Source organism: Pristiophorus japonicus, chromosome 5 (genome assembly GCF_044704955.1).
Source record: "Pristiophorus japonicus isolate sPriJap1 chromosome 5, sPriJap1.hap1, whole genome shotgun sequence".
Taxonomy (NCBI): Eukaryota; Metazoa; Chordata; class Chondrichthyes; family Pristiophoridae; genus Pristiophorus; species Pristiophorus japonicus.
This window is the reverse complement of record NC_091981.1, coordinates 127,702,835-127,717,703: the sequence shown is the minus strand read 5'-3', so window position 1 is coordinate 127,717,703 and position 14,869 is coordinate 127,702,835. Positions and strand designations below refer to the sequence as shown.

Below are 14,869 nucleotides of genomic sequence, written 5' to 3'. Positions count from 1 at the left end.
TTTCAAAAGGGGCCGTGTCCGGCCACTTACGCCCGTTTTGAAAGTTTTGGCAGCAAAAACTTACTCCAAACTAACTTAAAATAGAGTAAGTGTAGATTTTTGTACGCTCAGAAAAACCTTGCCTACACTTAGAAATCAGGTGTAAGAAAGAGAGATGGGGTGGGGGGGGCGAGGAAGGGAAGTTTACAAACATGAAACACATCACTTTTACAAATAAAGAACCATCATTAATAATAAAAAATAAATCAATAAATCAACCAATAAATCAATCAAAAAAAAAAATAATAAAAAATCACTCAATAAATAAAAAAATTAAGTTTCTACGCACCGAGAGCCCTCCAACAGCTTGCTGGGATGGGGTCCCCCAGTGTCTCTCTTTTCTCCTCTCTTTTCTCTCTCTCTCTCTCTCTCTCTCTCTCTCTCTCTCTGTCAGTGTCTCTCTCTCTCTCTCTCTCTCTCTCTCTCTCTCTCTCTCTCTCTGTCAGTGTCTCTCTCTCTCTCTCTCTCTCTGTCTGTCAGTGTCTCTGTGTTTCTGACAGCGAGGGGGGCTGAGGAGCGAGAGAGGGGGGAGGCTGACCGGACTGAAGACTTCGGGCGGGGCCCGCCCCAAGAAAGATAAAGAGGAGGGATGTCCAGTCCGATCTTCGGCGCCCCAATGAGCCCATTATGCCAGGGCTAGGGGCGGCGTGCTTCGGGCCCCTCCCACGCAGTCTCGGTGGCCTGGAGCTACTGCACATGCGCGCACACTCTCTAGCGCGCATGTGCAGAGGTCCCGGCACTGTTGCTCCCCACAGCTTGTGCTGCGCTGCGCCAAGGGCCTGGAGCGGGGAGAATACCGAGGTAAGTTTTAGGCGCAGTTTTGAGCGTGGAAATCAGGCGTGGCTCGCGGGGCTGTGCCGTTCTAGCCGCAGCCCAAAATTTGACCCCAATGTTTCAGACCTGAGGAAAGGTCATCGACTTGAAACATTAACTCTGTTTTGTCTTTCCACAGATGCTGCCTGACCTGCTGAGTATTTCCAGCATTTTTTTCTTTTTATCCTAAATTCCCATTATGTGCCCATTTGCTGCCTCAAGGTCTGTCCATTCCATCAACCATTTGCTTAAAATGAAATGAACCAGGAGGAACAAACGCAGTGCTCACTTTAGGCTCGTTTTCTGCATACTGCATAGGATTACATAGGATATACGGCACAGAAACAGGCCATGCCGGTGTTTATGCTCCACTTGAGCCTCCTCCCGTCTTTCCTTATCTAAATCTATCCGCACAACCCTCTATTCCCTTCTCCCTCATATGCTTGTCCAGCCTCCCCTTAAATGCATCGATACTATTCGCTTCAACTACTCCCTGTGATAACAAGTTCCACATTCTCACTACTCTTTGGGTAAAGAATCTTCTGAATTCCCTATTGGATTTCTTGGTGACTAACTTATATTGATGGCCTCTAGCTATGCTTTTCCCCACAAGTGGAAACATTCTCTCCCTATCTATTCTATTAAAACCTTTCATAATTTTAATGACCTCTATATTAGATCGCCCCATAGCCTTTTTTCAAGAGAAAAGAGACCCAGCAGATCATCCTTTCCTGATATGTATACCCTCGCATTTCTGGTATCAACCTTGTAAATCTTCTCTCTACCCTCTCCTGTGCCTCTATATCCTTTTTATAATATCGCGACCAGAACTGCATGCAGTACTCCAAGTGTGGTCTAGCCAAGGTTCAATACAGGTTTAGCATACCTTCCCTAATTTTCAATTCTATTCCTCCTAGAAATAAACCCTAGTGCTTGGTTTGCTTTTTTTATGGCCTTGCTTATCTGTCGTGCAACTTTTAGTGATTTGTGCATTTGTACTCTGAGATCCCTTTGATCCTCTACCCCGTCTAGACTCTCACCTTCCAAGTAATAAGTAACCTCCCTATTCTTTCAACCAAAATGTACGACCACACATTTATCTGTGTTGAACTTCATTTGCCAAAAATGTGCCTATTCTGCAAGCTTATTAATGTCCTCCTGTAATTTGTTGCAGTCCTCTTCAGTATTGACTACCTTCCCCCCTCCGCCGCCCCCCCCCCGGCCAAATTTGGTATCCTCTAAATTTAGTGTTTTTGATTCCAAAGTCTAAATCGTTAATGTAAATTGTGAACAGCAGTGGTCCCAGCACTGATGTTTGTGGAACACCAATACCTACATTCTGTCACTGAATAGCTACCTTTTACCTTTATGCTCTGCTTTCTACGTTGAAGCCAACTAGCTATTCATTCTGTTACTTGTCCCCTGACTCTGCATTCTCTGACCTTGTTCACCAGTCTATTATGTGGTACCTTATCGAAGGCCTTTTGAAAATCTAGATAAATTACATTTACTGTATTACCATTGTTTAATCTATCTCTTACCTCTTCAAAAAATTCAGTGAGGTTGGTCAAGCAAGACTTTCCCTTCTGAAATCCATGCTGACTATTCATCAATATATTTTTGGTTTCCAGATGTTCTTCTATTTTCTGCTTTCGTACGGATTCCATTATTTTTCCTACCACGGATGTTAAGCTGACTGGTGGACATGTTCTATCCATCATCTTAAATATAGATAGTACATTAGCTATCTGCCAGTCCTGTGGCGCTAAACCTTCTTTGTATGATAGATTAAATATATGTAGTAATGCCTCTGCTATCTCTTCCCTAGATTCTTTTAAAATGCATGGATGCAATCCATTCAGACTAGGGGTTTTATCTTCTGAGTTTGATTAGTTTATTTAATATATCCCCTCTTTTTTTATTTTAAATGTACTTATCTCATTATTAATATCATCATCCAATATCATGTCCACCTGTTCTATCTCCCTGGGAACTACTGAAGCAAAATAATTCTTTAATATTTCTGCCTTCTCTCTACTGTTACCTGTGATATTATCCTGTCTATCCTTTAACAGCCCTATTCCCATCCCGATCTTCCCTTTTTTATTGATGTGCCTGTAAAATATTTTACTATTTTGTTTATATCCCAACAGTGAATAGTCAAGGGACTATGGCCCCAAGTTTCATCCTGTGGCGAAAACGGCGCACCTCCGAGCTGGGCGTCTGTTTTTGTGCCGAAAACTGCGCCTAAAAAAAAAGTCCGATATTCAAGGAGCTCGATGTCTGCTTGGCGCAGCGCGCTCTTTGCAGCAGGGGGTGGAGCCTAACACTCGCGCCGATTTTCTAAGTAGCAGGGGGTGGGTACGATTTAAATTAGCCTTCGTGGTGCCGTAAACCCTGCGCATGCGCGTTGGAGCGTGCGCGCACGCGCAGTCTCATACAGACATTGGCACTCGGCCATTTTTTAAAATACTGCAGAAAAAGTGAAGATTTGTTTCTTGGACCCCTGCAAAGGCTTGTAATTTAATTTTTTTTTATATTTCTGTGTGTGAGGGAGTGCTTTTAGCAGCATTGTTGAATAAATCACCTGCTGAAATCAGTGAGTTCAGCTTTTCACTGCTAAACTTGCAGAACCGGTGCTGCATTGGTGCATGCAAATTAAGGACTGTGTGTTTGGAGAAATAAGAGTGCCAATTCAACTTTGCAATAATACGTGGTGTTGACAATGCAGCACCCATTCTGCAAATTTAAATATAAAACTGTCGATGTGGCTGCCTCTCCCTGTCCAAATGGCCTCAGTCCCCCTCACAGCTCGAAGGCTGCTGCTGTATCTTTGGCTGCCGTCGAGCCACTGACGCCACCCCTAAAGCGTGGCCGAATAGCCTCAAGCACCATAAAGAGCTGCGTGTGTCAGGTGTTGATTCTTCGGCTGCCGGCCAGCCACTGACGCCGCTGATATCCTATGGCCGAATGGCCTCACGTCCGTCCGCTGCTGATTCTTCGGCTGCTGGCCAGCCACTGATGCCGCTGATATCTCATGGCCGAATGGCCTTGGGTCCGTCCGGTGCTGCTTCTTCGCGGCCAGCCACGAAGAGAATGAAGGCCTGCCTCAAGCACTGCAGCTCAGCTCGAAGCTTGCTGCCGCTGCCATCGAGACACTGTCCCCAACATGAAAGGCCTGCCTCAAGCACTTTCACACAGGTAGGAACATGGTTTATTTAATCTTTTCTTTGCTTATAAATTTTTATTCAGGTTGGATTTATTTGTATAATATTTGTATAAGTATAACTAAGGATTGATTGTAGAATTTAATGACTTCCCTTCCCTCCCCCCCCCCCCCCCCAACCTCGTTCCCTACGCCTAATTTGTAACCTAAGCCTGATTTTCTAAAGTGTAGACAAGGTTTTTTCGAGCGTACAAAAATCTTCACTTACTCCATTCTAAGTTAGTTTGGAGTAAGTTTTCACTCACGAAACTTTGAAATCAGGCGTAAGTGGCCGGACACGCCCCCTTTTGGAAAAAAAAATTCTGTTCCAAAGTGAAACTGTTCTAACTGACTAGAACTGGAGCAAACTAAATGTGGAGAATTCCGATTTCTAAGATACTCCGTTCTACACCAGTTGCTCCTAAAAAATCAGGAGCAAATCATGTGGAAACTTGGGGCCATTAGCGGGTGAGGAACTTAACACAATCACAATCACTAAGGAGGTGGTACTCAGTAAGATAATGGGACTAAAGGCAGATAAATCCCCTGGACCTGATGGCTTGCATCCGAGGGTCTTAAGATAAGTAGCTGCAGGGATAGTGGATGCACTGGTTGTAATTTACCAAAATTGCTTGGATTCTGGGAAGGTCCCAGCAGATTGGAAAACTGCAAATGTAATGCCCCTATTTTTTTTTAAAAAAAGGAGGCAGACAAAAAGCAGGAAATTATAGACTAGTTAGCCTAACATCTGTGATTGGGAAAATGTTGGAGTCCATTATTAAAGAAGTAGTAGCAGGACATTTGGAAAAGCATAATTTGGTCAGGCAGAGTCAGCATGGCTTTATGAAGGGGAAGTCATATTTGACAAATTTGCTGGAATTCTTTGAGGATGTAACGAACAGGGTGGATAAAGGGGAACCAGTGGATGTGGTGTATTTGGACTTCCAGAAGGCATTTGACAAGGTGCCACACAAAAGGTTACTGCACAAGATAAAAGTTCATGGGGTTAGGGGTAATATATTAGTATGGATGGAGGATTGGCTAATGAACAGAGAGTCAGGATAAATGGTTCATTCTCTGGTTGGTTGGCAATCGGTAACTAGTGGGGTGCCGCAGGGCTCAGTCTGGGACCCCAATTATTTACAATCTGTATTAATGACTTGGAAGAAGGGACTGAGTGTAATGTAGCCAAGTTTGCTGACGATACAAAGATGGGAGGAAAAGCAAGGTGGGGAGGACACAAAAAAATCTGCAAAAGGACATAGACAGGCTAAGTGAGTGGGCAAAAATTTGGCAGATGGAGTATAATATTGGAAAGTGTGAGGTCATGCACTTTGGCAGAAAAAAATCAAAGAGCAAGTTATTATTTAAATGGAGAAAGATTGCAAAGTGCTGCAGTACAGCGGGACCTGGGGGTACTTGTGCATGAAACACAAAAGGATAGTATGCAGGTACAGCAAGTGATCAGGAAGGCCAATGGTATCTTGGCCTTTATTGCAAAGAGGGTGGAGTATAAAAGCAGGGAAGTCTTGCTACAGTTATATAGGGTATTGGTGAGGCCACACCTGGAATACTGTGTGCAGTTTTGGTTTCCATATTTACGAAAGGATATACTTGCTTTGGAGGCAATTCAGAGAAGGTTCACGAGGTTGATTCCGGAGATGAGGGGGTTGACTTATAAGGAAAGGTTTAGTAGGTTGGGCCTCTACTCATTGGAATTTAGAAGATTGAGAGGTGGTCTTATTGAAACGTATAAGATTATGAGGGGGCTTGACAAGGTGGATGCAGAGAGAACGTTTCCATTGATGGGGAAGACTAGAACTAGGGGACATGATCTTAGAATAAGGGGCCGCCCATTTAAAACTGAGACGAGGAGAAATGTATTTCCTCAGAGGGTTGTAAATCTGTGGAATTCGTTGCCTCAGCGAGCTGTGGAAGCTGGGATATTGAATAAATTTAAGACAGAAATCGACAGTTTCTTAACTGATAAGGGAATAAGGGGTTATGGGGAGCGGGCAGGGAAATGGACCTGAGTCCATGATCGGATCAGCCAAGATCATATAAAATTGTAGAGCAGGCCCGAGGGGCTGTATGGCCTACTCCTCCTATTTCTTATGTTCTTATGTTTTGTGTTCCTTGATAATTTAATTTCATACTTCCTCTTCGCCTTCCTACTTGTTTTTTTTGACCTCTCCCAATCTTTTCATATTCTTCCTTCTCATGCAGACCCTTGCTGCCTACGTACTTAATGTATACTTCTTTCCTTGCCCTCAATTGTTTCCTTATGGCTTTATTCATCCATGAAATCTCATTAGTGTTTAGTTTGTTCTTTCCTTTTAGCGGAATATATTCCTACACTCTGTTGAACACCGTTTTAAATGTTTCCCATTGCTGCTGAACATCGTCCTTTGCCAATATTATTGCTATTTTATTTTCCCAAGTTCTATTCTAATCCCCTCAATCAGCCTTTCTCCAATCAATTACCCTATTTTTTTGTCATACTTGTGTCCTTCTCACTTATGATCTTCAAGTGTATTGTATTACGGTCACTATTGCCTGGATGTTCCTCTACTTTTACTTCTCTTATCTGCTCTGGTTCATTCCCCATTATTAGATCCAATAGCGAATCCTCCTTTGTTGGGCTTTTTACACATTGGGTTAGAAAGGAGTACTGTACACATTATATAAACTCCATTCCCTTATCCACTTTACCTACCTTTTTTGTCCAATTTAATATCAGGATAGTTGAAATCCCCCATGATTGTTCTATGTTTATTACTCATTTCTCTAATCTGGCTGCATATTTCTTCTTCCACCTCTCTGCCACTATTATTGGTCTGTAGACTACACCTATTAGTGTAATTGATCCTTTATTATCTTTTATCAGATGAATATGTGGCTTGAGGAATGGTGCAAGGGAGAGGGATTCAAATTCCTGGGACATTGGAACCGATTCTGGGGGAGGTGGGACCAGTACAACCGGACGGTCTGCACCTGGGCAGGACCGGAACCAATGTCCTTGGGGGAGTGTTTGCTAGTGCTGTTGGGGAGGGGTTAAACTAATATGGCAGGGGGATGGGAATCTATGCAAGGAGGCAGAGGGAAGTAAAAAGGGGGCAGAAGCAAAAGGTAGGAAGGAGAAAAGTAAGAGTGGAGGGCAGAGAAATCAAGGGCAAAAATCAAAAAGGGGCACATTACAACATAATTCTAAAAGGACAAAGAGTGCTTAAAAAAAAAAAGTCTGAAGGCTCTGAGTCTCAATGCAAGGAGCATTCGTAATAAGGTGGATGAATTAACTGCGTAGATAGCTGTTAACGGATATGATGCAATTGGGATTACGGAGACATGGCTCCAGGGTGACCAAGGCTAGGAACTCGACATCCAGGGGTATTCAATATTCAGGAAGGATAGACAGAAAGGAAAAGGAGGTGGGGTCGCTTTATTGGTTAAAAAGGAGATTAATGCAATAGTAAGGAAGGACATTAGGTTGGATGATGTGGAATCTATATGGGTAGAACTGAGAAGCACCAAAGGGCAGAAAACGTTAGTGAGAGTTGTGTACAGACCACCAAACAGTCGTAGTGAGGTTGGGGATGGCATCAAACAGGAAATTAGTGATGTGTGCAATAAAGGTACAGCAGTTATCATGGGTGACTTTAATCTACATATATATTGGGCTAACCAAACTGGTAGCAATACGGTGGAGGAGGATTTCCTGGGGTGTATAAGGGATGGTTTTCTAGACCAATATGTCGAGGAACGAACTAGAGAGCAGGCCATCCTAGACTGGGTCTTGTGTAATGAGAGAGGATTAATTAGCAATCTTGTCGTGCGAGGCCCCTTGGGGAAGAGTGACCATAATATGTTAGAATTCTTCATTTAAGATGGAGATTGACACAGTTAATTCAGAGACTAAGGTCCTGAACTTAAAGAAAGGTAACTTCGATGGTATGAGACGTGAATTGGCTAGGATAGACTGGCGAATGATACTGAAAGGGTTGACGGTAGATAGGCAATGGCAGACATTTAAAGATCACATGGATGAACTACAGCAATTGTACATCCCCCTCTGGCGTAAAAATAAAACTGGTTAAGTAGCTCAACCGTGACTCACAAGGGAAATTAGGGATAGTGTTAAATCCAAGGAAGAGGCATATAAACTGGGCAGAAAAACCTGAGGACTGGGAGAAATTTAGAATTCAGCAGAGGAGGACTAAGGGCTTTATTAGGAGGGAGAAAATAGAGTACGTGAGTAAGCTTGCAGGGAACATAAAAACTGACTGCAAAAACTTCTATAGATATGTGAAGAGAAAAAGATTAGTGAAGACTAATGTGGGTCTCTTGCAATCAGAATCAGGTGAATTCATAATGGGGAACAAGGAAATGGCAGACCAATTGAACAAATACTTTGTTTTGCTTTCACTAAGGAAGGCACAAATAACCTCACAGAAATACTCGGGGACCGAGGGTCTAGCGCGAAGGAGGAACTGAAGGAAATCCTTATTAGTCAGGAAATTGTGTTAGGGAAATTGATGGGATTGAAGGCCGATAAATCCCCAGGGCCTGATGGTCTGCATCCCAGAGTACTTAAGAAAGTGGCCCGAGAAATAGTGGATGCATTGGTGGTTATTTTCCAACATTCCATGGACTCTGGATCAGTTCCTTTGGATTGGAGGGTAGCGAATGTAACCCCACTTTTTAAAAAAGGAGGTAGAGAGAAAACAGGGAATTACAGACCAGTTAGTCTGACATCGGCAGTGGGGGAAAATGTTGGAATCAATTATTAAAGATGTAATAGCAGCACATTTGGAAAGCAGTGACCGGATCGGTCCAAGTCAGCATGGGTTTATGAAAGGGAAATCATGCTTGACAAATCTTCTAGAATTTTTTGAGGATGTAACTAGTAGACTGGATAAGGGAGAACCAGTGGATGTGGTGTATTTGGACTTTCAAAAAGCTTTTGACAAGGTCCCACACAAGAGATTAGTGTGCAAAATTAAGGGACATGGGATTGGGGGTAATGTATTGACGTGGATAGAGAACTGGTTGGCATACAGGAAGCCAAGAGTGGGAATAAATGGGTCCTTTTCAGAATGGCAGGCAGTGACTAGTGGGGTACCGCAAGGTTCAGTGCTGGGACCCCAGCTATGTACAATTTATATTAATGATTTAGACGAAGGAATTGAATGTAATATCTCCAAGTTTGCAGATGACACTAAGCTGGGTGGCGGTGTGAGCTGTGAGGAGGATGCTAAGAGGCTGCAGGGTGACTTGGACAGGTAAGGTGAGTAGGCAAATGCATGGCAGATGCAGTATAATGTGGATAAGTGTGAGATTATCCACTTTGGTGGCAAAACAGGAAGGCAGATTATTATCTAAATGGTGACAGATTAGTAAAAGGGGAGGTGCAACGAGACCTGGGTGTCATGGTACATCAGTCATTGAAAGTAGGCATGCAGGTACAGCAGGCAGCTAAGAAAGCAAATGGCATGTTGGCCTTCATAGTGAGAGGATTTGAGTATAGGAGCAGGGAGGTCTTGCTGCAGTTGTACAGGGCCTTGGTGAGACCACATCTGCAGTTTTGGTCTCCTAATCTGAGGAAGGACATTCTTGCTATTGAGGGAGTGCAGCGAAGGTTCACCAGACTGATTCCCGGGATGGCAGGACTGACATATGAAGAAAGACTGGATCGACTCAGCTTATATTCACTGGAATTTAGAAGAATGAGAGAGGATTTCATAGAAACATATAAAGTTCTGACGGGATTGGACAGGTTAGATGCAGGAAGAATGTTCCCGATGTTGGGGGAGTCCAGAACCAGGGGTCACAGTCTAAGGATAAGGGGTAAGCCATTTAGGACTGAGATGAGGAGAAACTTTTGCACCCAGAGAATTATGAACCGATGGAACTCTCTACCACGGAAAGTTGTTGAGTCCAGTTTGTTGGATGCATTCAAAAGGGAGTTAGATGTGGCCCTTACGGCTAAAGGGATCAGCGGGTATGGAGAGAAGGCAGGAGTGGGGTACTGAAGTTGCATGATCAGCCAAGATCATATTGAATGGTGGTGCAGGCTCGAAGGGCCGAATGGCCTACTCCTGCACCTATTTTCTATGTTTGTCTCTATCCATATGGATTTTATTTTTGTGTTGCTGATACCTGCATCACTTTTTTCTACTGCCATTACGTTATCCCCAATAAGTACAGCAACTCCACTTGGCCTTTTTCCCCCTCTATCTTTTCTAATAATTCCCAGTCCTGATTTTTCTGTAGCCATGTCTCAGCAATCCCTACTATGTCTTATTTTCCCTGTTTTTATTACGGACACTGTGTAATTTGCTGTATTATTAATAAGATTTCCTCTCACTTCATATTTAACCATTTTTTTAGACTCTTGTTCTATAACTCTATTTATTCCCTTGACGTCAATGTCCTTCCTTACTTTGTTCTTTCCTCAATCAGACTGGACTAAAATTCAAGGTCCACGTCCTCCATTTCAGAAACAGAACTTCCCTCTTATTTCAATGCCAAATCCCAAAATGGCAGTGAAAGCCAACAACTTGAATTAACAGCACTACTAATGGCGGAGGCAGATGACACATGAGAGAAATCGAGAAATAAACAGGACTCTGAGTGACTTTACCCACCTGAACTCATCGCCATAGATCCTTGAGTGACAAAGACTACTCTTTCTGCATCTCCAACCCTTTCACAAATAGCCGGCTGTACCTCAAAAGAGATGAGTATACAGACCAGGCCTATTCGTCCATCAGACAAGCACGTGGCCATGAATATAAAGCTCTGAGTCTGAGGTATGAGGAAAATCGTGTTAATGTCTTCAGCTATTTTATTAATTCAGACTGAAGGAGCGAGTCACGTGGGTAAGAAGAGCAGGTAATTATTACGGCTTTGCCGCATGCCTGGAGACTGGAAAGTATTTTTCTTCTTTCCCTTTCTTCCCCTGCCCCCCCCCCCCCCCCCCCTCTTCAAGGTCACTCTCTCCATCGATGGCGCTCTTTTTCATCAAACGTGTACACTGCTTTCAACCAACACAGGATGACTTAGCACAAGGGGAAAGAAAAGGGTTGAAAGGAAGGGCTGCGCTACATCAGCTCACAAAATGCCTGTCTAACTCGTGGATTTCCCCATGCCCAATTCGGGTTTTAATTCTCGGAAGAGAAGTTATAAATTCCACTATTTTATTTAATAGTTAAAACAGCGAGTGGTTTATGAACGTGGAAGCAATTTGGGCTGGATCAAAACAAACTTGGAAGTAAAACTCAATGACAAACAAAGGATTTATCTAAGCGTTCAAATGGTGTCCAACAGTAAGAACCCGAATTGACTGCATGTGCACAGTTGAGACTATTCCACTCGTCTCAATATGCAGGGTAGACCACGTTTATGCCATAAACATCAGTAGTCTCCCCTGTGTATTAATGGGACAAATCAACTGTCAGACCCCATGAAATCTTCTTGCGGCCCCCGGTTGAGAACCCCTGCATTAGGCAGCCTCAATACTTGGTTTCATAACCAGATTTCTGAGTAATGCATTGTTTCATTGGAATGTTCAAATTAGCCCTCCAGGGAGTTGTGGCTACATCTCTCCTTGATCTCGCAGCTGAAAACTTGCTATGTGGGGAATAAAGATAAAAATTCATTCCTGATTCTCCAGTGACACAGCAGTGATTATTGCTCTCCTGAAAGCAGTATTTTCTGCATGTTTGTCTAAGCTTACAACTTACTCAAGCTATCCATGTTAAATGTATTTTATTGCATACTCAAATTTAACCACACAACCTGTACATCCAATTGCAATCTTTAAAATTAGTGATACTGGGTATTAACTTGAATCTTGTCCCAGACAGATCACACTTGTGTTAATGCCATCATTGATTGTAAATTATACATATTTAGAATGTAATACCTCTTTTACAGGGACCAAAAATATACATGGTTTTTATTCCTACAGATTTATGGTGGCTTATATTCTGAAGACCAGTGTTGGTATAGATGCAAACTGGAAAAAATGATGAATAATGAAAAGGTATTGCATTCTTGGAAATAATGTTATTCTTCAAAAGTAGAGGTTTTCATGCAGTCATCTAAGATGAACAATTTTGTTTTGGAAGGTGATTGTCTCAGTTGTCCTAGAGGATGTGACTCTGATATGTTCATCAATTATTTAGATCTAACAAAGTGTTTAAAATGCTTAGAAGTAATTTTGCAGGCCAGGGTGGAAACAATAGTCAGTTCCCACTTCTGACACAGTTGTAAACATCTAGGGGCTGAAATTGCCCACCGCCTGAAACGAGTCGCACCTACTGCTCTTGAAGTGTCTCGTCCACCCCAATGCATGGGGCGGCTAAACCGGAGAAATTCAGCACTTTGTGCTTTTTTCTTTGAAGCGGGACGGAAGTGGCAGTGGGGCAGAGTGGCTGTCACAAGCGCAGTGGGGTGGCCGATGCAGCAAGTCATCAGCACCGCGCTGATGACGTCGTCTCGCTGGTGCGTCACAATGGCCCTCCCCATTAGTTAACTGGGAGGGTCGCTGCGAACTCTGCAGCCACTTTAGTGGTAAACACTGGGCCACCAGGGAGGGTTTCGGCCGGGCCAGTAACCTGTTGGCCGCCCGGCCGAACCCGCGGCCATAATTGTCGGCCCGACCCGACAGAAAAAAACATGGTGTCGCGGCAGCGCCACCTCCCCTTTAAGGGCGGCCGCGCCACCAAGCCACAGAAAGGGCACCGACCCAAAAAGCTATCGGCGGCACCGACCGGCAGCGTGGGCCAATTCCAGAAAGGGGCAATTTCCGGAAGGGTTGACGCTGGTCGGTAAGGCATCGGCAGATGTATGCTGCGGTGGGAAAACGGACGGAGCGGTCTCCAACACCGCTCCAAAACAGAGGAAGCGCAATTTCTAAAATGGCGGTCCCTCGGCAGAGACTTGGCGGCCAGTCCGCACTGACCCTTGGCTGCCGCTTTCAGGCAGCCACAGGCCTTATTGAAAGGGGAAATTTTGGCCCCCTATAGTCTGCCTTTTCCTGATCATGAAAAAGCTCAAATACCATAAACATAGAAACATGGAAAATAGGTGCAGGAGTAGGCCATTCGGCCCTTCGACCCTGCACCACCATTCAATAAGATCATGGCTGATCATTCAATCAGTACCCCTTTCTTGCTTTCTCTCCATACCCCTTGATCCCTTTAGCCATAAGGGCCATATCTAACTCCCTCTTGAATATATAACGAACTGGCATCAACAACTCTCTGCGGTAGAGAATTTCACAGGTTCACAACTCTGAGTGAAGAAGTTTCTCCTCATCTCGGTCCTAAATGGCTTACCCCTTATCCTTAGACTGTGAGCCCTGGTTCTGGACTTCCCCAACATCGGGAACATTCATCCTGCATCTAACCTGTCCAGTCCTGTCAGAATTTTATCTGTTTCTATGCAATCCCCTCTCATTCTTCTAAACTCCAGTGAATATAGGCCCAGTCGATCCAGTCTCTTCTCATGTGAGTCCTGCCATCCCGGGAATCAGTCTGGTGAACCTTCGCTGCACTCTATCAATAGCAAGAACGTCCTTCCTCAGATTAGGAGACCAAAACTGAACACAATATTCCAGGTAAGGCCTCACCAAGGCCCTGTACAACTGCAGTAAGACCTCCCTGCTCCTATACTCAAATCCCCTAGCTATGAAGGCCAACATGCCATCTGCTTTCTTCACCGCCTGCTGTACCTGCATGCCAACTTTCAATGACTGATGTACCATGACACCCAGGTCTAGTTGCACCTCCCCTTTTCCTAATCTGTCGCCATTCAGATAATATTCTGCCTTCGTGTTTTTGCCACCAAAGTGGATAATTTCACATTTATCGACATTATACTGCATCTGCCATGCATTTGCCCACTCACCGAACCTGTCCAAGTCACCCTGCAGCCTCTTAGCATCCTCCTCACAGCTCACACCGCCACCCAGCTTAGTGTCATCTGCAAACTTGGAGATGGTACACTCTATTCCTTCATCTAGATCATTGATGTATATTGCAAATGGCTGGGGTCCCAGTACTGAGCCCTGCGGCACCCCACTAGTCACTGCCTGCCATTCTGAAAAGGACCCGTTTATCCCGACTCTCTGCTTTCTGTCTGCCAACCAGTTCTCTATCCACGTCAGTACATTACCCCCAATACCATGTGCTTTAATTTTGCACACCCATCTCTTGTGTGGGACCTTGTCAAAAGCCTTTTGAAAGTCCAAATACACCACATCCACTGGTTCTCCCTTGTCCACTCTACTAGTTATATTCTCAAAAATTTCTCGAAGATTTGTCAAGCATGATTTCCCTTTCATAAATCCATGCTGACTTGGACCAATCCTGTCACTGCTTTCTAAATGCGCTGCTATTTCATCTTTAATAATTGATTCCATCATTTTCCCCACTACCGATGTCAGGCTAACACCGGTTTATAATTCCCCGTTTTCTCTCTCCCTCCTTTTTTAAAAAGTGGTGGTACATTAGCTACACTCCAGTCCATAGGAACTGATCCATAGTCGATAAACTGTTGGGAAATGATCACCAATGCATCCATTATTTCTCGGGCCACTTTCTTAAGTACTCTGGGATGCAGACTATCAGGCCCTGGGGATTTATTGGCCTTCAATTCCATCAATTTCCCAACACAATTTCCTGACTTATAAGGATTTCCTTCAGTTCCTCCTTCTCACTCGACTCTCGGTCCCCTCGTATTCCGAAAGGTTATTTGTGTCTTTCTCGTGAAGACAGAACCAAAGTATTTGTTCAGTTGGTCTGCCAT

At 43.9% G+C, this 14,869-nt stretch overlaps 1 protein-coding gene across 8 annotated transcripts in view; it reads left to right on the top strand.

Moving 5' to 3' along the window:
• Nucleotides 1-14,869, top strand: part of stk31 (serine/threonine kinase 31) — a 187,929-nt gene that overhangs the window by 27,067 nt on the left and 145,993 nt on the right. For all 8 annotated transcript variants that reach the window (XM_070880935.1, XM_070880934.1, XM_070880941.1 and 5 more), the window contains exon 5: nucleotides 12,027-12,101. In XM_070880935.1, the coding sequence (XP_070737036.1) occupies nucleotides 12,027-12,101 (75 nt within the window). The remainder of the gene's footprint in view (nucleotides 1-12,026; nucleotides 12,102-14,869) is intronic.